General features: G+C 40.6%; 1 protein-coding gene across 1 annotated transcript in view; it reads left to right on the top strand.

Annotated features, from left to right (window-relative positions):
• The window catches only part of ITPR2 (inositol 1,4,5-trisphosphate receptor type 2), a 243,595-nt gene that overhangs the window by 33,892 nt on the left and 187,014 nt on the right, over positions 1-22,689 (top strand). The window contains exons 3-9 of the mRNA XM_059473401.1: positions 2,051-2,166; positions 3,266-3,352; positions 4,027-4,185; positions 8,051-8,149; positions 9,291-9,374; positions 10,251-10,397; positions 11,623-11,718. Of these exons, the coding sequence (XP_059329384.1) occupies positions 2,051-2,166; positions 3,266-3,352; positions 4,027-4,185; positions 8,051-8,149; positions 9,291-9,374; positions 10,251-10,397; positions 11,623-11,718 (788 nt within the window). The remainder of the gene's footprint in view (positions 1-2,050; positions 2,167-3,265; positions 3,353-4,026; positions 4,186-8,050; positions 8,150-9,290; positions 9,375-10,250; positions 10,398-11,622; positions 11,719-22,689) is intronic.

Genomic DNA, 22,689 nt, shown 5'->3' on the forward strand with positions numbered 1-22,689 from the left:
TCATGAAGCTTGAATTTACATAGTTTTGTTACTCTAATAAAAAAAAAGGAAAAAAAACTCAGAGAAAAATAATGAGATGGCCTGGTTTCAATGCATCTGTATCCTAAAAAGTAAAATAAAATAGGAAAAAAAGCTTGTTTGGGAACAAATAATATGATTTTTAGTCTATAAATTGAGGGAAATACAATTGAAGTAATACTGATTTGGAAAAGTGGTAGCACCATGCTCTGAGACTCTGCAGGATGGGAAGCACAGTGTTTACTCCAAGTAGCAGGATGTGTGGGGAGTAACTGAGAAATGAAGACTGGTGCTATTAAAAGAAGGTATTGTTACTTCAGAGAAATAAATGTTTCATGAAGCCTTCTGAAAAGGCATGTTAATTATAGATTGTGACAGAAAATAATAGCAGACTTTTATCTTATGAGCTGAAATCCTGATACTTCAGTTAAAGTATATCCTACAATATGCAGTACAATTTAATGGCACACAACACTTTGGGGTTTTTTCACCTTGATTTCCAGAATATTGTAAAAGTTACCTGGAGTTCTGTACTTTAGATTCTGTGATATAATTCCCATTATAAATGTTAAATGAGAGCAAACACCTTTGCAGAGTGGCTGGGTTTGCTTTGATAAGGATCTGTGGGACTTTTTCCTTGGAACAGCAACTCAGGGCTGTGAGGGAGGGTAAGTCCATGAGCACTTTGGGTCAGTGCCAAGGAAGGTTCTGCCACCGGGGGCAATTTTGTATGGGCAAACTTTGCTGCTTGAATAGGGGCTGGGTCAGTCCTCCAGTGCTTGGCCATCTGTGCCAGTGAAATCTGGAGGGCTCATAGTTGGGGACAGTCCTTCCTTTGACATCCACAGACTGCAGCCCATGTTGGGGAAGAGTTTCACCCTACAACACCCAGTCCTGAGTGTCCTTACTGCTCCCACAGCAGGACTCTTCCCTCTTCTTGCCTGTTAATAAATGTGTGTGTGAGAGGACAATTACCAGTGTTTGCTATGTGAAATGTCTGTCAAGTCTCGCTGCTTTTAGAGCAGCTGATGATTGTGACTGTGCAAGACTAGATGTTGTTTATCATTCTAAAAGTAATTGGCTTTAGATGAATCATGAGCTCTATTTCCAGTTTATAGGACTGCCGCTGGACAAAACCCCTTGAGTCAGGGAATTTTACAAAATTCAGTTTCTTGCCAATTAACATTAACTTTCAGTTATTGATTGCAGTTTTGGGAAATAAAGATGAGCAATTGAACAAGCATTTAGGGAAGAACCCCTTGGCTTCGTTCCAGACATCTCTCCCCTTCTTTGATATGCAGCCCCCTCACTCCACATGGGGAGGTGGTGAGGATGGGATGAGGGTTGGTGCATTGATATTCTCTTTCCTTTGCTGCTCCTTTCTTATTTGGCATCTCAGCATTGGCTGCAGTCTTCTCCTTCTCCTCATCCTTTCCTCTCATTTGCACAGCCACCCTGCTCAGGTGGCTCCTCTCTCCTCACCTGCTTTTTTCCTGCTCTGTTGGACAGTGGTGATGTTCAGCTTGTGTCACTTGGATTAAAAAACCCTGACAGTAAAAACAACTCAGTGAAGGCAGAGAGACCCAAACTCTGTGTGGACCTGCTTGGTGGCTGGCTGCTGAATGCCCCAGCCACCCTTGGATTCAGCAGTGCCAGGAGGAGCTGGGCAAGCCAGGTGTGTGGCATACAGACAGCAGGACCACTCTTCCAAGGTTTCACGTGCCTTCAAACAGTGCATCTGTGATGTTGGGGTGCTAATAAAGCAGCAGGCAGATATGGCAGGATCACAGCCTGGGGCTCTTACAGAGATTGCACAAAGTGGGAACCTGTGAGGCTTTGAGGGCTTTGGGTTCAACTCTAATGTTGTGCCACCCTGTTTCGGGTATCACTGCCGCCAAGCTGACCTGGTAGCTGTGCTTAAACACTGGTATCTGGACATTTCTGGACTAAAAACCCAAACCAACACATACTTACAAATGAAGGAAACGTCTTTCAACATGACTCAGGAGTATTTCTTTCAATCTTTCCCCAGACTGCCTTTTCAAGGTGTGTCCTATGAACAGATATTCAGCCCAGAAGCAGTACTGGAAAGCCAAGCAAGCCAAACAAGGAAACCATACAGAAGCAGCACTGCTGAAGAAACTTCAAGTAAGAGACATCTGTATTTGTAATCTTATCTCAATCTGCAGGCTGTAGAATTACAATAGCACCAGAAAGAATAATAACAAGTGCCTTGGGAACCACTGTGATGGGCATTATTATGCCACCATAGCAACTTTATATTCTCCTTGGCTCTCCTGCCTCCTGACTGGCATTTATAGCCCATGACCTGGTGTTTATCTTACTTTGGGCTGGGGGTTTTGCCTTTGCTGTAAGCAAGGTAGTGCTTTCAGAAATTTTATGATGTAAAAATGGAGTTGTTAAAATCAGGATGGAGCCCCCAGTTTAAGTAATACTGGAAATCCTTACCAGGAATTAGGCAAAGAGTGGACAAAGAGATGTCCTCAATGCTTTAGCCAGGGAATTCCTCAAAATTGTGTTTGTCCTTGCCTTCAGTCTATGTGTTCTTTTGTGAACCTTTTTGCAGTCTTCATTTTGTCTCCAATACAGTGTGGATGGAACAACTCACCTGTATCTGAAAAACAGCTGGCCTGATGTTGTAACTGAATGCATGAGATTAAGTGAAAACAAGGTCCTGTCAAACCTGGATGACAGTTTTTGGGCAGTGGGAAAGTCACCAGTGCTTCCAGTTAAAAACAGCAAGGAAGGCACGTGGTGTGTGGCCAGAGTTACACAGCAATTAGTGCTGGGAGTAGAGAGTTTGCTCTGTGGCTGTGCTTGACCCAGTCTATTGTGTTTAATTTTAATGTTGCCTATTGTGAGCTAATGTTTTTGTTTTGTTGTAAAGTCTATGTACAATTAAACACCAAAAAGTAAAAGCAGTGGTGACAGGGAGAAGCTAATCATAGGCATCTTTTTATCCTCTATAGGAAGAAATAAAGCCCTTGGAATTACTTTTTGGGCTTGAAAAATTTTAAAATAGCATGCATCTCAGATGTGACCAATAAATTGTGACAGAGTCCCTATTTTGGGTAATTAAAATCACCATCAGGATTTAGGTGCGAATATTTTCAATGCAGTAATGCTTGTAGGTTGCAGGATTTAAATATGGTGCCATTTCCTTTCTGCACTGTGTGTTTCAGATACTTCTTTTTTATAGTCTAAAGAAATAGTCATTCTCTTGCAGCATGCAGCAGAATTGGAACAAAAGCAGAATGAAAGCGAGAACAGAAAGCTGTTGGGTGAAATTGTAAAATACAGCAACGTCATCCAGGTAAACCTATTGAAATCCATCTGCCTTCTCAGTGTTGGAAAGGAAGCAGTTGTTTCATGTCAAGGTTACAGTGAAAATTAACTGTCTACCCGTTGTAATCTGGATTGTCAAGGGTCAGGTAAACAGAACTTGGTGAAGTTTACAATATTGTGCTTTTCTGCTTGTTTCAAAGCCTAACAGAAGTGCTGCATATTCCTGTTTAAATAATTTGTCATAATAAAAAAATCTATGTGTATTTCTTGGTGCTGCAGTTTAGAATCTGAACATAAATATGTCTTTTATTTTCAAGAGTTATTTCAAAATCATGCTATAGAGGTGCTGTGCAGCTCCTTTTAAATCATTGAAGTAATCTGTATTTCATGACATATAAATGAGACAGGAGCTAAGTTCTTGAATGCAGTACAACTTTTCTGTAATGGATGTAATTCCTGAAGGGAGAACTGCAATGGACACTTGCCCTGCTGTAAAATTGATCCCTGACACATTTCTCACAATCTGAGATAGATAATCTGTTTTCCTAAACTGTAGCATACTTTGATAACTGCCTTCTAGTTATATTTATATTTATATTTGAAAATCTCTGCAGTGTGAAAACCTCTTTTGACTGGAGGGAGAAAAAGCAACTAAAAGCTGTTGTTTTTTTTTTTTTTTTTAAATTTCTTTTTTGTTCCCAGCTACTGCACATAAAAAGCAACAAATACCTCACAGTCAACAAGAGATTGCCAGCTCTGCTAGAGAAGAATGCTATGCGAGTGTCCCTGGATGCTGCAGGGAATGAGGGCTCCTGGTTTTATATCCAGCCCTTCTGGAAACTGAGGAGTGAAGGTGACAATGTAAGTGGAAATACTGAATGTGTTAAGAAGGAAAAGGAATTCCAGGAGGAATAACTTCTTCACTGCTTCACTGCTGGCCTGTTTCATAATGGATTCAGTTCAGGAAAGAAGGAATTAGAAGAGTAATTGGGACTTTTACCTTTCATGTGTAACTGGAAAGTGTTACTTAATTATATGGTCTGGAATCTCTTGTGTTGCCACATTTAACTGAGCCTTTCTGTTGGGGCATCTTTGCTAAGTCTACCTTTGGAGTGCAGACTTACAAAGCTGACAAGATATCATAGTTTATGCTGGACTCTTATTTTTTTTTAAGAGTTTTTTAAAAAATTTTGTGGCAACTTTTTTTTCAAGGGGTCAATAGAGAATGTCTCTAGGAAATACATCAGCTTTCTTTAAATCTGTATTCCCTTCTGATGTGAAAATGGCATCTATGATTGGAGCTGGGTAGAATAGTCTGGGAAGCCTTTTCTGAGTAAGTTTCTGCAAGACTCAGCTGGAGTCTTGCATATTGATGAGAAGGAAGAATGCACAGGAGAGCTCTTTGCTGCAGATCTGAGAACTGTGCCATGAGATCACAACTCCCTTCTTCATTCTGTGGCTTGGTTAAGTGCCTGATGTGGAGAATTCAGATCTGCCTCTGGGAAGGCCACACGATGATGAGCTTGTGTGGTTTTTCCCAGACCTGGCTGGGAATGTTTGGCTGTTTTCCTCTGTGCATAATCAGTGAAAGCCTTCTTAGGGTTGTAGAAGGGAATGGCTTCTTTTTGTGTATTTTCTCTCCTTAATTTTGTGGTTACCCAGCCCTTGGGATGCTCTCCAGGATAATGAGTGTGGTTGCTTGCAACTCCTTTTGCAATCTGTTGTGGAGAGGAGAAGGATTGCATTCCCAGCTCCTGGTCAAATATCCCTAGAGTCAGAGTCTTTCCCTGCTTCATGTTGTGATCAAAAGGGTATTTGAGAATCCTCCTTTTTCCCAAAGCCTGTTGCAGAGAAATAGAGCAAATATATCCCTCAGGGAAGGCTTCTGCATGGCTTTTCAGCTGAGGAGAACAAACGTGGCTCAAACATTAGCCTGGTATTTCTTTCCCTTCTTTGGAGAAAAAATGGTGACTTCTTGTTTTGGCTTAATTTCTTGCAATAACATCAGTTCAGCATCTTATTAAATTTCTCATGCCTGGAAAATAAGTATGTATGTCATGCTCTCCAGAGGGAGGACCTGGCATTCCCACCTGTCATCTGCAAAGCCACGGTGGGCCCTTAGAGCTGAGAGCAGCAGAACCATCCTTGGCCTTCAAAGTCATCCTCAGCACTACAGAGGTTTTGGTTCCATTTTCCACTGTTGTGCACACATGAGGCTTTGGAAGCAGACTTGCTGATCTACAAGGATTGCAGATCAGTGCAGTGATGGCAGTGCCATCCCATGCCACGGACCCCTTTCCCAGTCCCTTCCCGTGGGGATTTATCTGACAGGCTCTGAGCTGTGAGGGCCATGTGGCAAACTGGTTTATTCCTTACTCAATGGACTCATTCTTTGGAATGGCCTGCTGCTCATTTTCTGTTTCCAGGTTGCCTTTCAGAGATGGCAACTTCCCTTTGTAATTTATAGAGGGAATTTACAAAGGGAAGTTGTTTCTTGTTTCTACTAGGCCCAAAAGGATTTGACAATTTTCAAATTTCCAGCAATAAACATTAGTGCTCTGGTAGCTCTCTCTGCTTTTGTTCATTTCTACCTCTTCAACAGCTACACAAACCAGGCAGCTGTTTCACAGAGGACAGGAGTAGCCAGTGATGGGGGAAGTCCTCATTTTTCTCACACAGATGGAGGGAGGCTTCAGCCTTGTACCCACTGCTTCCTTTCCAGTTACTCCCAGTCATAGGAACATTTAAATTCATGGAGTTAGCTTGGTATATCAGGCTCCTACTCTGTTTAGAAACTTTGGGATTTTTAAAATTATATTCCTGTGCTATAATGAGGAAATTCCCTAGAAAGCATGTTTTAGAAAGTCTTTTAAGCAAGAGAAGTGAGTATTGAATTACTGCTTGCATGGCTGCTACTGTGCCAGGTAATGTAGGCAAGGTATGCCATGTGTCCTAAAAGAAAAGGAATCTGGGAATCTGATACAGAAGGTCATGTGTGTGACTCTTCTGGTAAGTGATCAGAGATTTTTAGCCTTGTGAAATATTTTAGAACTTTGTTTTCTAAAAGAAGATTAGCTTAGTTTCACTAGCAACTGATTAATTTTGCAAGTCAATGAAAGTAATTAAAGAATATGACTGAAAATTTACAGTAATTGACATAACTACAGTATTTTATGCGGACTTTTATTAAGTCTTCATCATTTTTGAAGCTGCTCTTCAATGGAAGATAGGACTGATTAAGGCTAGAGCTGGTTCCAGATGAACTGAATAACAAAATACTCCCCAACAGCAGGATTGGTGCTGTGTGGATTGGACTGCAGTTATTTGCCATTTTAGTGGGTTTTTTTTCTTTTTAAATAAGATGCTTAATGATGTGCTGTCTTACTGATTTAGTTGTGATAGTCCTGGTGTACATGCAACAATTTTGAAGTCCTGATTCCACTTTGCAGGATGCAAACCTGGTGGTATTTTGGTTAATGAATTGTCTGGTCATAACTTCTTAAAACAGGCTGTAAGTAATGTCTGTGTGAAGCATGGCATGCAGGAATGTATTGCATAAGGAATGTGTCTTATAGGCATCTTGTCATTATTTTGATTCCGTTAGTGAACTTGTTCCCATGCCTTGGATCAAGGAGGATTTCTGTGTGTGGTCTGAGCATGGTGACACTGTCTTATGCTACTGTTTATTTTGGCTGTGTTGGTAAAGAACAGGCAAACCTTCCTTTTCACCTCTGCAATGAGGGGGCCAAATTCACCTGCATTCAAGTTGCACAAGGCTGAACTGGACTCAGCTTTTTCATAGGAAATGTGCTGATCAATGCAGAAAGTATTTTTATTTATTTGTCTTCCAAGAGAAAGCATGGCTTGTGCAGCATTTCATGTAGAAAAAAAATCACATATAGCCACTTGTCTTCATGTCTGTGTGTGCTCAAAATTGCTGTGAAGAACATAAGCAAATCAGGACCCAGTGCCAACCAATCTATGTGGATTGGTGTTTTTTTTATTATTTATTTTCCCCCCTTCCAGGCATGAATTGAATTCTCCATATGCATGTCCCAAGCAGTTTTTAGGTCAAATAATTTTTTTATATTGATTTGTACATTGTAAAGAATTGCAAGGGCATGGGAATTTGCTTGCAGGGAGCCAGCCAGGAATTCCTGTTGTGGAGAGAAGGTCTCTCAGCTGTTGTACCTGCTGCCTGTGCTGAGCTCAAACATCATTTAGGGAACAACAGCAGAGGGGATGGAGTGTGTTCACCTCTTTCTGAATTTCCAGTGATTTCTGTGTCTTTCTAGGTTGCATTCAAGCAGTCTGAATCAGAGAACTACTGAGCTTGTCAGGACATTTGCCAGCGGATGGTCCACAGAGCTGGGGGCTCATGATTGCTTTCTAAGCTTTCTCTGGGATAAAGAGAACTTAGTGTAACTTTTGGATGAACTGAGCTGCTCCTGGACTTTGTAGATTCATATCTATTTAATGGTCTGGAGTTTCTGCTGAACCAGGGGACATGCTTATTGGGAATGCAAGGGTTCATTAGTTGGAAATCTTGAACCCAAGTGATTGCAGATCGTGGGGGAATACAACTGCTGTGTGAATTGTCTGCAAATAAATTCACTGGGTGCCACTACTAGAGCATGCATTTGAGTCATTTTCTAAATATGGTACATTACTTTATTTTATTGGATAACTACTTAGATCTAAATTGCATTTTATTTCTGACTTCCAGGTTGTGGTGGGAGATAAAGTTGTTCTCATGCCAGTCAATGCAGGACAGCCTCTGCATGCCAGCAACATTGAGCTTCTAGACAACCCTGGCTGCAAAGAGGTGAGTTCAGGAGGGCAGGAGGGTAGCTGCTGATCTGACATGGTTATAGAAAGGCTGAGGGAATTGGAATTGGTCTGCCTGGAGGAGAGTAGGCTTTGGAGTGACCTCACTGTAGCCTTGAGAGCCCACAGGAAAGATGGAGAGAGACTCTGGACAAGGGCCTGGAGTGACAGGACAAGGGGGAATGGCTTCACACTGACAGAGGGCACGTTCAGATTGGATATGAGGAAGAAATTGTGTCCTGTGAGGGTGGTGATGCCCTGGCACAGTGTTGTGGGCACACAGTTTGTGGTAATTGGAAATGGGGCTGTGGCCAAGCCTCATCCCCAATGGGCTACAGCTGTGCAGGGCAGGGGTGCAGTATTGAAGGTAATGAACCATGGGGTGCCCAGGTGTGCTGACCAGTCACCCAAAGGAACAGAGGACACACAGGTGCAATGCAGGTAAGGTGAAGAGTGTGAAAGGTAAAACATTAAAGGGCTGTGGATGCTTGAAGCCACCTTTGGTGTCCCTTGTGCCTCCACCATCCTCTCGACAGCACAGGGTGCCCAGAGAAGCTGTGGCTGCCCCTGGGTCCCTGGCAGTGTCCAAGGCCAGGCTGGATGGAGCTCTGAGCAAGCTGGGATAGTGGCAGGTGTCCCTGCCCATGGCAGTGGCTTGGAATGAGATGAACTTTACATCCCTTCCTACCCAGGCCATTCTGTGGTATGTTGTGCTTTACTGGTAACCAGAACCCACCATGAGCCCACAATGGACTCAAAGCCAGCCTTAAAAACTGGTTCCAGCTTAGCCTCAAAAACCCAAAATGAAATATTTCCTGCAGTGATAACTCTATGAGGTTTCCTTGAATATCTCAAACTCTGACTGAGGTAAGAGGAAATCCTCACTCAGTATCCCTTTGGGGTGTTCTTGGTAGGCTGTCAGCAAACAGAGCAGCATTTCCCCACTCAATCTTCTCCAGCATTACAATCATTAACATTTGAGACCTTCAGGACCAGTGTTAAGAACTGTACAGATATGTAGCTAAGCCATGTCCCCTGCCATCCTAGATGTGGTGTGATTCTTTCAGAAGAATGGAATGTCTCAAAAAAAACCCCCATCCCCAACATACTGTAATTCGAATTATTTTTTTCCTCTAAAGGTAAATGCTGTCAACTGTAACACAAGCTGGAAAATAACTTTGTTCATGAAATTCAGTAGTTACCGAGATGACGTACTGAAAGGAGTAAGTATGATTTTTAAATTGTTTTTTGAATCAAGAAAGTATTTTACTTTATCTTAGTATCTTACTGTATTAGAAAGACTTATAAATCTTACTGTGTAGAGAAATATTACCTGGTGAATAAAAGAAGAAATAAGGACTTTATGGAGATGTTCCAAGTAACTGTAACAATAACTGTAACAAGACAATGTAGCTTTACATGCTGAGGTATTACATAGTTTCATGCCTGTAGATTAATCTGAGATAATTTACATTTTCATTTTAGAGATTAGCTTAATTTGTCCTCACATGTACCTTAATAAATCATTATCAATGGCTATTTTTTCAATAGGTGTCAAGGTACCAGCAGTTTTTGAGGAAGAATTTGAAAGGGAAAACGGTATCTTTGTGTAGACCCATTTAAGGATAGTGTTTCAAATCTTGGGGAGAGGCAGGAGGAAACAAAAATGATTCCAGCAGAAGAAATAGAGAGGGGGTGTTGGTGTTGATTGCAGAGTAGAAGTGATAAGATAATACAATGTTAGAAAAATCTCTTCACTTCCCTTAAGTAATAAGAGAGATTAGAAACAAAAAAACCACCAACTTAGTAAAGTTAACTAGAATTTAAAATGACCTTTAGGTTAATTTTTGCCCACTGTTCATTGTTGTGCTTTCTCAAAAGGCCATGGGTCTCCTGCAGGACTGAATTATCCCATCTGATTTCCAGACTTGGTGCTAAAATTGAGTACTCTTCACTTGGTACCTGCTCCAGCAATAGGAAGCTCAGAAGTATTTTCTTCTTATCAGCTCTGCTGGCATCACTGGAGCTGTTACAAATAGAAAGTTACTCTGGAGGCTTTGCCTACCACTTAACAATGCTTCTTTTCCCTATTTCTGTAGGGAGATGTTGTGAGGCTGTTTCATGCAGAGCAAGAGAAGTTTCTGACCTGTGATGAATATGAGAAGAAACAACACATTTTCCTCCGCACCACGTTACGTCAGTCAGCCACGTCTGCAACAAGTTCTAAAGCACTGTGGGAGATAGAGGTATTTTTTATTTCTCTTTATAAATATTTTAGGACCTGAAGGCCAGGGCTCAGTAAAAAAACTTCAGCACAACATGAGTCATTCATGGGCTCCTGATATCATCACACACCTCCCTGTAACTATTATTATTTCATGAAGCGGTTTGTGTAGGATGAACCATGACGAGCTGCTTTATTCTCTGTGTGTCTGGAGACAGGAGGCTTTCTTACTATATTTGCCTACACTGAAATGAGGGAGAGTCAAATTTCAAATTCAGACTTGACGTAAATGGTGTGATTTTACCAAAGCCAATCAAAGGACACTCCCCTCTCCTGAGTTTTGAGTGTTTACGTTTAGCTTCATGTGCAGTATAAAAAATGGAGAACCATGGCTGACAGGAGATCTCCCAAACATCACACAACACATCAACATTTGTTTAAAGTAAACCTGAATAAAGGTGGTCTTGTGAATGGGGGTGGTTTTGAGAAGGGAACTAGCAAACATTTTTGTTCAACTAAGAAACATTGGAAATTGGTATGTCTCTCAAATCCTTGCTATTACAATAATGTAACTCCTATATACCCAAAAGTTCTTGTGTGATGGATAAACTTTGGGTATTTAGAATGGAGTCTTCAGAAAAATGGTTGATTTTTGTCTGGGTAAGTATTGTCTGGAGTAGAGTGTATTGAACCTGCACTTATTGGAGATTCCTCTTTAAAGGAGACAGACACTGCTAGATTTGAAGAAAGCAAATGACCTACAGTTCAAGGGATAAAAGAAATAACCTGTGATAAGATGATATGAGGATATATCACTTGAATGAAAATTTTCCAGAAGCCCCTAGTATTGACAAAAACAGAGCTGGTATAATTGGTAAAATAATGTAAGATGGTTTGAGTTTTGCTTTTAAGTAGTGCCTAGTAGTGTAGAGCAGCTCTCCTTACTTTCTTGAGCTGCAGAGTCACAACATGTCACTAAAAAGCAAAATTTGGCTCATCATGTTTGCAGGGAATAAATTACTGAAAGCATGGAAAGTAATAGAAGGAGTACTTCCTCGCACTTGGCAAAAAATAAATGTAAATAGTTGTTATCTATCTGTGAGCTTCATGTAAGCACAGAATTCCTCTCTTTGGCATGCTGCAATGATGTTGTTTGCATATTTTTATTAGGAGTGAGCTGCAGGAAATGTCAGTGGCCTGAAGTATGATCTTGAGGAGCAGGATTAAAATCCAAATTCCTCTTTTAGGTTGTCCACCATGACCCTTGCCGGGGAGGGGCAGGACAGTGGAACAGCTTGTTTAGATTCAAGCATTTGGCAACTGGAAACTACTTGGCTGCAGAGGTAAGAATGCCAGTTAAACAAGTGTTTGTGTGCTGCCTGACCAAGTCCTGCTGGTTCAGAACAGCTGTAGCAGGTGGGTCTGCAGTGTAGATCTTCACAGAGATCCCACACTGGGCCCCTGCTGGGTCATACTGTACTGCTGCACCCAGGGCTTGCAGGGCCAACAGCACTGCTAAATATCCACCATGGTTGTACTGAAAACCCTTGGGCTCATTTATCTCTCTGCTCCTTTGATTTTTGGAGTGGTGTTGTGACTGTGGATCGGTGTCATGCAAGTTCATTGTGATTATATAGGCTGTAGGGTTCTGCTATTGCACTCTTGCCTTTTGACAAAAATTTGAATTAAAAAAGTTCTGAGGAAGTCTCTACCCCTTTCGATGGAGTGGAAGGTCCCAGAGGAGAAAGAAGATATTGCAACTTGTCTTGTACTTTGTATTAAAGCAAAAGAGTATTGCGACTCCCCAAAAGAGCAGCTTAATATATTTTAAGACTCCTTAAAAATAAAATATGGTTCTTGACAAGCTGGAATACAGCAGATAATACTAAGTGTATGAAGTGGTACAGTCTTGGATATTTTAATAACCATTAAAATATCACAGCAAGAAGCTGTGAACTTTTTTCATATCTAATCCATATTAACACAGGTCTGTGTATACAAGTTTTATCAATGGAGTTTAAAGTAGGGTTTCTTTCCACTGATTTAGTTAGGATTGCTTATTTTAACCTATGCTTTGAAGTATGAGTGCAGAAATTTACTGCAAGAAGAAAGTTATAAATCACTATATGTAAGGGAACCCCTGAAAAAAGACTTGCTGTGGCTGGCTTGAGTTAGATTTACAGCAGTGCAACTTCTGCATGCAGACAACTCTTTAGTATTCCCAGGGTGCTGCTTTTGTGTTCCAGCTCCTGTAACAGCCTGCACTGAATTCAGAGGAAGGACAAACAGGAGCTATCAAACTTTCATTTATTTCTAATTATGTCAAGGCCACTATCAAAACATAAACAGTGGACTGCTAATAATAGCTAATAATAGCTAATTTTCAAGAGGAATCAGTACTCCCACCTGAGAATGGGAGTATTTTCCTTTCTGTTTATAGTGAGGGATGCTCCCAGTAGGAAGATTTTGCTGGCTGAGCTGATGGAGAGTCAGGAAAAGCATTGAGCATACTGGTGGGCTTCCTTCTTCCCCAGGGGATCTGTCTGGGGGATTTTTAGGTGAAAAATCTTCAGGTAAAGATGTGCCATGCTGCACTGAGTGTCAGATGTGAGCTTAGGTCCTTCCTACCTCTGGAAAGGAAGTCCCCATCAGGCAGACTTGTAATATGGAGAATATAACTGGCAACAGTGGAGTGAGAGCTGGAAGAGGTTTTGGGTTGAACAGAGGTGATCTGCTGGGGCTGGAGAGCTGCATTAGTGACTGGAGAGCTGCACTGGTGACTGTGTCTGTGAGGTGTAAAATACCTCTGGTGGAGATATTAAAGGTACTGCTGTAATAAAACCCTGTGAACTGTATTTTGCACAGTTCATGTGTCAGGCACAACACACCAGCCAGCCAGACACGTCAAAGATTTATGAACAGGCAGTCAGACACCTCGTGTGCGTGAGCAAACTTTAAATCAATTGGGCAAAGCCTGCTGAGCACTTATCTGTGCTCTGGCAGCACAGGGAGATTACTCATGGTGTGGATTATCAAAGGCATCACACATTGCCATGACCTGATTTTGTTTAAGCCTCCTTGATAAAGGTATCTAGAGTGGAATAAAAAGTAAAAAACACAAGAAGAAAATTCACAAATCTTTTAAGCATTCTGTTGTTGGCTAATGGTGCAATTTCTGTCACAGTTTGAGCTGTTGTAAATCAGGATTCATCACTGTTTATAACTGTCTTTTTTCGTACTTCATCCTCCCTTAAATCAGCTTGATGTGTGCCATGGAGGCTTCTGCAGGGCAGTCTTGCATGGGTTAACTCTCAGACAAGGAGGAGAAGTGTCCTTCAGCTGGGTGCCTCCCTTTTCTCCTCTCATACCTTGTGTGAGCAGCCTGTGCCTTCTCTTTTCCTTGGAGTCATCCTGTGCCAGATGTGACTGGTCAGTCTGGTCTGGGACTGGTGGGTCACTACTGAGCCTCGCTGTGAAGGGGTGTCCCTGCAGCTTGTTAAGGTCAGGGGATAATCTGGGGACTAAGAAAGGTGAAGATGCTTGCCTCAGAGAACTAAGGAAATTAAAGCAGATAAAGGTGTTCCAATACTACAGTAAGCAAACTAAAAAAAAAAAAGTGAGGCAATACCATTGTTCAGTAAAAAAACCATAGGTGAGTACTTGTAAATATAAATGTTATAAACTTGAGAGAGGATGAAGTCAGGATATGTAAATCTAAATTCCATGTTCCTTAGAAGTACAAGAAGTCGTCCAACTTTTGTTGCCTTTCAAAGACCTCTGATATCTCTGACTTCTGACACAATCTCAAGTAGCAGTATTTCCTTTAATCCTCTTTCCACTTGGCATTATTTAGCCTAATTTTAATTACTGTGCTTCAAAGTTCTTTAAGACCTACTAATACCTTAAAGCAACCTGGATCCTCCTCCCAGACTTTGGGCTGAAGGTGAGCCACCCTGAAAGGCCCACTGCTGGAGGAATCACAGTGGGAGACTCTTGGTGATTCCCCACACCTGCATTGCCTTTGCTCTGCTGCTCTGCACACCCTGGGTCACTCACAGTGTCTGTGTGCTCTCACACAAGTACTTAAGACAGGAGAAATATACTGAAGAAAGGGTTTGATGTTTGGTGATAAGATTTGGGGCATTGGAAATCTGGGTACTTGGTAATGATGTCTGACATTAGGAAACCTTAAGCCACAGGCTTAGACATTCCCAAAGAAGTGGAACCAAATACTCAGCTGAAAAATTGGAAAGAGAAATTGTCTTCTTTAGAGACAGCAGGAGTTCTGCTGTTAGTGTCATAAGGGCTTGTTTTCACCCAAAAGAGCTGAGCCAGATCTTCAGCAGGAGATTTAGGCACTAAGCCACCAGCTAAGATCCAGGCTGCTGAGTTTCATTCTCAGAACAGAGTTTTATTCTCATCTTCACAGAGTCAGCAGTCTTTCAGAAAAAAAAGTTCTGCTGAAGATCCTTTTTATAGCCCTGGTTACAGGAAAATGACCCAAGTTATTTTGAATCTGTACATTTACAAAGAGAGGCTGTAAGGTTAGGTGAAAATTGGAGGCTTCAAAGTAACAAAGATTTCTCCAAAAGTCTTTTCAGTGAATGTAGCCATGTAGAAAGCACCCAAAGCCGTCTGTGTGTGTGTGTGGGAGTGAGCTGCAGTTTGCTTGAATAGCTTTGCAGATGCTGCAGGTTGGGACCACACAGCTGTGCCTTTCTCATGAACACATATAACCTTTTAAATATTTTAAATTGTCAAGATAAAAGTCTCTTTGAACTGAATATCAGCTTATCAATTGTGCCAAACCAAAACATGCACTTTTAATATTGTTCTCCACATTTAGAGCAGCTCTGGTTCTGTGATTTCTAAACTGGGCAATTCATACTGAAACCATTAACACTTGTTTTATGAGGCTGTTAAACTGATATGTGTGCCCACACACAAGAAGGGCAGGATAAGTCTGTCATTTCATATTCAATTTCTCAGGTGTGGCTAAAATAATTACAAAACGTATCTGCATCTATCAGATCATGTGCTGATCTCAGATATTGCAGTAGACCATAGATAAGCCACAGTATGTTCCTAATGAAACCTCATGAGCCTGTACATAATCACTGTGCAGAATTTGTAAGGAAAAAAATCAGTGATAATTATGTTTTACCTAGCTGAATAGATTAGTTACTAGATACCTGGGTCAAAATACGGCAGTAAATCCAGTGAGGTCTTTAACACCAAATTACCTCAACTAAACTCAATGAATTAAGATAAGGCAGGTAAAATGGCAGCCTGAATGTTCACATTCTGTGCTTCTCCAGAACTGTGGCCATAAACAATTACTGCTGTGGAAAACTTCTCTGGCTTTCTCATAGAGTTCTCCTTCCTCTCTCTGTAAGAGTGAAAGGGCAGGGTTTAAGCTGTAATCAATTACAGTAATTAAGTTGGATCAACTCTGATCAGAGTTTTGTTCTAAACTCTGTTCTTAAAATCCTGCATGAAACACCCTTCCAGCTTTAGGATTATTTTAGTGCTAAATACTCTTTTGAAGGTGGGAATGATTGAATTTAGTTGGGCTGAGCAGCACAGGGTTACACACACATGAGATGAAATGACAATTAGATGAATATTAATTGAACAGGAAGTCCAGTCCAGCTTGCAAAGCGGTGGTGGTGGAGCACTGCAGTGGCAATACAGGATTCAGAAATGTCCTTTTTCCTCAGGTATTGCATTGTGCAGACACAAGGTGCTGTCCCTGAGGTGATGTAGGCTTGGTGAAGAGGGACTAGTCTGTGCTGGAACAGGGTCACTGAGCTAAGGCACCCCAGATCATGAGTGTTTTGGGTGGGACTGCTGAAGCTTTGCAGGACTGTCAGCTGATTTTCACCACACTGTGGTGTAAACCACTTGATGAGAACTCTTGGATCAATGGCCAGTAGAAGTCACTCATATTTCTCTTGTCTTTCTTGAATAATTTCTTTCCGTATTACCTGACTCTACTTTTTGGTCAAAAATGCCCCAAGCTGTCCCTTTCTTTTCAGAGAAGCTTATGTACATCATTCACTTTAGATTGAGAATTGATGTTAAATTTTGCTTTTACAGTCCATGATGGGGGGTTGGCACTAGAGGATTTTTAAGGTCCCTTCTAACCCAAATAATTCTATGATTCTGTGATTAAAAATATTAGCCTTCCATGTTATAGATTTGTTATGGTATGCATTTATTCAGATGGACAGGGCCATGCCCTTCATAGTAAATTTAGGCCTGTTGTAATAATCACTTGATTGGGATCATGGTGGAGATAGCTGAGTACATACTCAAGCTAATATTGAGAGAAAATAATCCTCTCCTGCTTCTGAATAGTAAAGATTGTCACAAGAATCCCACAAGAATGGAAAACAAAGCATTTAATGAGATTTTAAGAAAGATTACATAATTGTATGGGTAATAGTATACTCAGCATTAGCTAAGATAAAAGAAATGTAAAAGGCAAATCAGTTCTTAAACTTGAGGCTCTAAACCAGGATTAAACTCCTGGTGCCCTGAAAAAACTGTCTCTATAGTTTTATGGACTTTTCTTCCACTTCCTTAAACTGTTGGAAAATGGAGTCCTGCATAGGATGTTTTATTAAGGCATTTGAGATTGATTATTTGAAGTCCATAAATTAGGTCTTTTGTAATCCACTTGTTGGAAATTGGACTACTGATAGTGATGTTTTTTATTTAGGAAGCAACAACAGAACCACAGCTTGCCAGTGTAATTTTATTTTCTTTTCTGTTTCACATTGAAACAAACCTTTGCAGAAGGCCTTGTTCATGTCCTGGTCATGCAGAGAAGGTGAACACAGTGTTAAATGCTCTGTGGTTTCTTCTGCCTTCAGAAGAAAGAGGCAAGTAACAAATAAAATAAAATAAAAATGGCCTTGTTCAACTGAGATGTGAGCTACCTTTTGCTCAGGAACAGTTTGTAAGCCAGAGAAGATGCCAGGAGATGGCAGCATCTACCAAGGCCTTCACACATCTCCTCACAGATTTCATTCCTTGGTACTGTGGGACCTCCTCATCTGGAGATTGCATCAAAATCTTCCTTTGGGGTTGATTTTTCCCAGTGTCTCTTCATTAAATTTTAGCACAGCATTCTGATTATTTTCTGTCTGGCTCTGTGATTAAAGGTTCTCATAAGAAAAAGGATTTGCCAAGGTGACAGGGTGAACTCAGCACTGGAAGCCTTATTTCAGTTTTTCTGTCTCATAGGAGTGTGGGTTTGTTTTAAAGCTCTATAAGGAGTGAAGGATAATTTACAGCTATGCATGAAGAGATGGAAGAGATCCAGAGGAGGAGGATGGATTACTGATTTACAGAGCCAGCCTGACCTGTTCTGCAGACTTGGATATGGCTTTTTAAAGTGACAGATCTAGATGTCCATTTAGCAAAACCCAGAACTAGATTTCTCCAAGGTATTTAAGAATCTTGAGAATGTGGCTAAATTTCTTGACCTGACTTGTCTTGACTTTGGTGGAATCTGTCAGTGTGCAAATACCTTTATAAATCTGGATCTCAGAGGAAAGTCTTTTCCCCCAGCCAGCTCATTTGCAATTGTGATCTGTGAGAGTGTTCAGCTCTTTCGATCCTGCCTGAAGCTGGCTGCGTTGGGACCATGTTTGTACGTATACAAGATTTAGGAGTGAGGAGGTACAAATATATTAATGCAGTATTTATTGTCATTTAGTCATTACAAGGCCTAATTATGTTATTAAAAATACATCTTGCATTTTCATGTCTTCCAAAACAGCAAATGTAGACATGTGGTCTGTCTTTAAGTGCATTATTTTTGTTCATTTTTTCAAGATCACTTGAGAAGCTTTTATTCACTTGTATTTGTGCCTCTTTGTGATGCTTGATGGACGTTTCCAAGACTTCCCTCCTTTGTTTTTTATTGTTTTGGGAGAGTTTTTTTGTGACTGTGGTTTTTGGTTTTTTTTTTTTTTTTTTTTTTTTTAACAGTAGAAACATCAGTCATGTCTAATTCAATCATCCCTGGTTACTCCTGTGAGGACCACTGAAAGGCATAATTAATTAATATTTAGAACATCACTCTTGAAGACATGAGGATGCTTTCTTTTATATAGCACAGGTTGACACAGAACTGCTGAAGCTCAGACTAAGGTTATGGCCCAGCATCCAAGTTACTCTTAAGGATCTCTTAGACATTTTCCTTTCTTTTGACTTCCTCTGCAGAATGGGATATGGCTGAGTGGGGCTGAGCACTGGTTTCAAGTTCTCTGCCCTTGATCCCTGTAGAAGAAATGAAATTTCCCAGTTACCACTCATAACATGGAGCTACTCCAGCTTCTGCTGCTTGTGTGAGACCTTTAAATCTGTGCTGATTTAGGCATGGCAAAATGCTGGCCTGCCATTGCTTACACAGCAGCTGGAAATGCCATCAAGATGATCTTTCTTCTAGTAATGAGGGTGAAAAATCAGGACAGGAAGGTGTTAGGGCTCTTCTCATTCCTGTTTTTGACTTGCAGGGGGGCCTGAAGCAAACAAAAAGGTTCTGCTTTCCCAGTGCTCCCTGGAAACTTGTCTGATCTGCTAAGACATGGCTCATGAGGAAAAGACAATCCTGAAAGAAAAGGCCTTTTAAGATTGTTAAACTTTCCTTGCATGATGATTATCAGGAGCTCTGTGCTGATGCTGAGGAGGGGTTGAATGGAGTTTATCGAGGTAGAGCTGTAGCCAGGCTTTGTCTGGCAAGTTAATAAGATGGCAAAAGTCCTTTGAATGCCACTGAAAGTCTTTGAAATTGTGCAAAAGTCCTTTGGATTTATCGAAAGCTAATCAGTATGACATTAACAAAGAACAAAGCGAGCCTAATGAAGATGAAAGATTTGAAAAGTGGATTATTTTTCTTTTGTCCTGGCTTTTCTTCCCCGAAACACTTGCCCTTGTTGGCTGGGTAACAGGCTGTGTGTTAACAGGCTGGTTATCAAATGAAATGGGGAATGTTTGAGTGTGTTGAATTAGATCCTTTTATGCTTTGTCTGTCAGGGTTTCCTTCATAAATGCAGGTTTTAACCAAGTCATTAAAATGCTCATTTAGCTGAAATTTGGCAATCTAATTCTTCCCTTGACAAGATGCTTTAAATATCCTTTACCTAGTCAACAAAATTTGATTAAAATCAGCATGGGTGTTTCTTTTTCCAAACTCCTCTCTCTCCTTCTTAATTTGAGCGTCCAAAAATAACCTGTTTGGGTACTTTCCGTGCATTCCTCCAAGAAAACAACGTTCAGTAGAAATGTGGAGTTTCAAACTTCTTGAATTGTAAAGGATATCTAGCTATGTGAAGATGCAAAAGTAAAATTAAAGCCAGGAATAACCTGTGAGATGATCTGGACAATAGTAGAACCCCAGGAAATGATGCACTGTAGACTTGTGAAGTTTGGAAACATTAAGGTACAACTTTGAGTAGCTTTAATCAGTGGAAATGACAGAGCCTGGAACTTCTGGTGCTCAATCTAGTGGAATCCCTCTCAGGGTTAGCAGGTCACTGGCATTCTCTGAGCACCAACTACCAGAAGCAGCACACAAACACACAGAGATGAAAGTTGCCTTCCTGCTATGCAGACTTTACAGATTTTGTAAAGTTACTAAGTGAAAATTCAGCAATGAGATTTCTTGCCTGTTCATGTTGTTCTATCAAGAAATACTTTGTCTATACCTGTTTTCCATGTGTAAAGGTTACTTCCATTATGAGTTTGTCATATATACTTTCTCCTGGGGCCTTCTGCTGCTCCCACAGGGTGAGGATGCTGATATATGTATGCATTCAGACATCTCATCTTTTCACATAGCACTGTGTACCAAGGCTGAGCCTGAAATCTGTCCAAGAGGCACCAATTTTTATACTCAGGAGGACCACCTGCAGCACTGGCTCCTGAGCCTGAGCACCTTCAGGCTCTCTCAGATACCCTCTGTGGATCACAATTTGGGAATTTGGCTTCTTGCAGAGGGGTGCAACTAAATTCTATTTAAATGTAGATTTAAAAGAAGGTATTGCCTTCTCTGTAGTTGCAAATCTGTCTCTAAACTCCAGAATGAGAAGTGTAAATGAGAAACTCTTTTTGTGGTACCTTTTTCTTTCCCATTCATGGAAGGGTAAAAATTACTGTGCCTGAGTTTGTTGAAAAACAAGCAGCAGAGGATTATGATTTCTGGATTATTCTTTACTGCAAAAGAAGCTGATGAAGATATACTAAAAAAAAAGCCCAAACCCAAAACAACATATAATGAAACTATTAGAATAATAATTTATACAATTACACTTGCTTAAGCTCTGCAGTTTGTAATTCTTCTTGTTCTTGGTGCATATTGGCTGCATGCACCTTCCAGTGGCATTTTACAGCAATATTCAGTGCTGTATTTCAGGTACAATTCAGTAAATTGAAATTTCAAGACATCCAATGACACAAAAAAGCTTGAAAAGTGTTGAGCTTTATTAAGGCCTATTTTAGCATAGCATTCTTTCTTTCTAAACACCTGCAGAAAATTTTACTTGATTTCATTAGTAGCAAGATAAAAATACTAATGTTGTTCTTTTCAAGGCTTCTTTTGTTTTGGCAATTTATTGAAGAATGTGGAAGTGATCTTACATAAATCAGAAAAAGCAATAGGTTTTGGAGTGCTGAGACTCTCACTGTGTCCTTAGGTCATTCTGGGCTGGGATATTGAAAGGGACTCAGAACAGGTGTAATATGACACACAACACTAGATGATTTATGCCCCTTCTATCTGGAGAATGAAGCATGGGATAATAGCTGCTGGTCTGTTTTGTAGAAACCCTCAGCACCAACAATCTCAGTTGAAATGAAAATGAAAGTGGCAGCTGCTGACCAGAGCTGAAAATGGGGCCATGGATGTCAGCCTGAAAACTGAGTTCCATTATGTTTATGGTTTAATGTCTGCATCTCAAAACTTTCTCTAAACAATGTCTTTTTGGGTTTATTATTTCTGTAACAGCAGGGCAAGAAAAAGCATCATCAAGGATGTACTTGATTTCTCACCTGAGCCTTCTGTCTCCATCACCCTCAGTCCACAAGTGACCTGTTTTGGAAATTTGAAGGCAGTCTGTTCAGTCATTTTTTGAGAAGGCAGGAAGTGTCAATCAGAGTCTCCTAATTTCTCCTGTTACTGTTATAAATATCTATATATATATTTAATCACCATTATGTTGAAAGCAAGCAGCTGAAGGATGTCAGAATTCAGTTCATATTGGGTAGGTAACTCTATTCACTTGAGTCCTTCAATGAAAACCTGTAGGATCAAATCCTCAGTGCCAAGTTCTCTGTGCTGGCTCTAGTGGCAAACCTGAGATGACCCAGACTTTCTTGCTTGCTCGCAACCAGCAATATCTGAAGGTAGCATAGAAATTCAGCCTTCCTGTACCTTCTCTGCACCTTTGCTGGAAGGCCACAGTGCGTGGCTGGGACTGAGGAGCGCTGCCTGCTGATTTTGTCTCTTCTTGATGAGGGACCAAAGGCAGAGAACTCAGCTTGGCTGCTAAAATTGGGACACCAGGATTATTTTAAGGTGTCAGGTGAACAAATGTCATGCTGAAAGAAATGTGGAAACTTAAGAAGGAACCAAAACTTTGTGAAGATAGTTACATATGTGTAGAAGTTCTAGTTTTTTGGTGTTCATCTGTCATTCCTGTTGCTGTATAGCAGTAGCAAGAGGCACTTGGAGTTGGGAGACTGTGACAATGTCAGGGAGGAGCAAAATGGACTATTTGAGGCAGGTGTCAGCACAGGGAAGGAAGTAAGGTTTCTGAATTAAGTTTGTAATGGTAACACAGTGGCTAATGCAAAAAACGATATGGAGACAGAATAAACCCTTGGTCATTTCTGTGTTAGCACATCACGTTGTGAGATGTAGGGAAGGTATTTTCAGCCATTTGACAAAGATTTGAAAGTTTTCCTCCTTTCTTCAGGCTTCTGTTGTGGAGAGGAGTGGGCATTTTGAGGGGTTAAAGAGATACAAATTATTAATTTTTAATAAAAGTGTTATCAATGTAACAGAATCTCTTCACAACAGTTGTCTGTTTAATGTTAGATGTATGATAATGTGATACTGAAAAGTTCCCCTGGGACTCATCATCTGTAAGATGTATACACACTGTAATTGCCTAAGAAGAAAATTGTCTTTTGTAACTTATAATCTTACTTCAGCATTTTCAGCATATCCTGTGTCAGGGAATATTGCTAAATATTGACACAAAATTGTTTCTTTGTGTAAATCAAATCTTGAAAGGTTTCAT

This window comes from Ammospiza nelsoni, chromosome 5 (genome assembly GCF_027579445.1).
Source record: "Ammospiza nelsoni isolate bAmmNel1 chromosome 5, bAmmNel1.pri, whole genome shotgun sequence".
In the NCBI taxonomy this organism is placed as follows: domain Eukaryota; kingdom Metazoa; phylum Chordata; class Aves; order Passeriformes; family Passerellidae; genus Ammospiza; species Ammospiza nelsoni.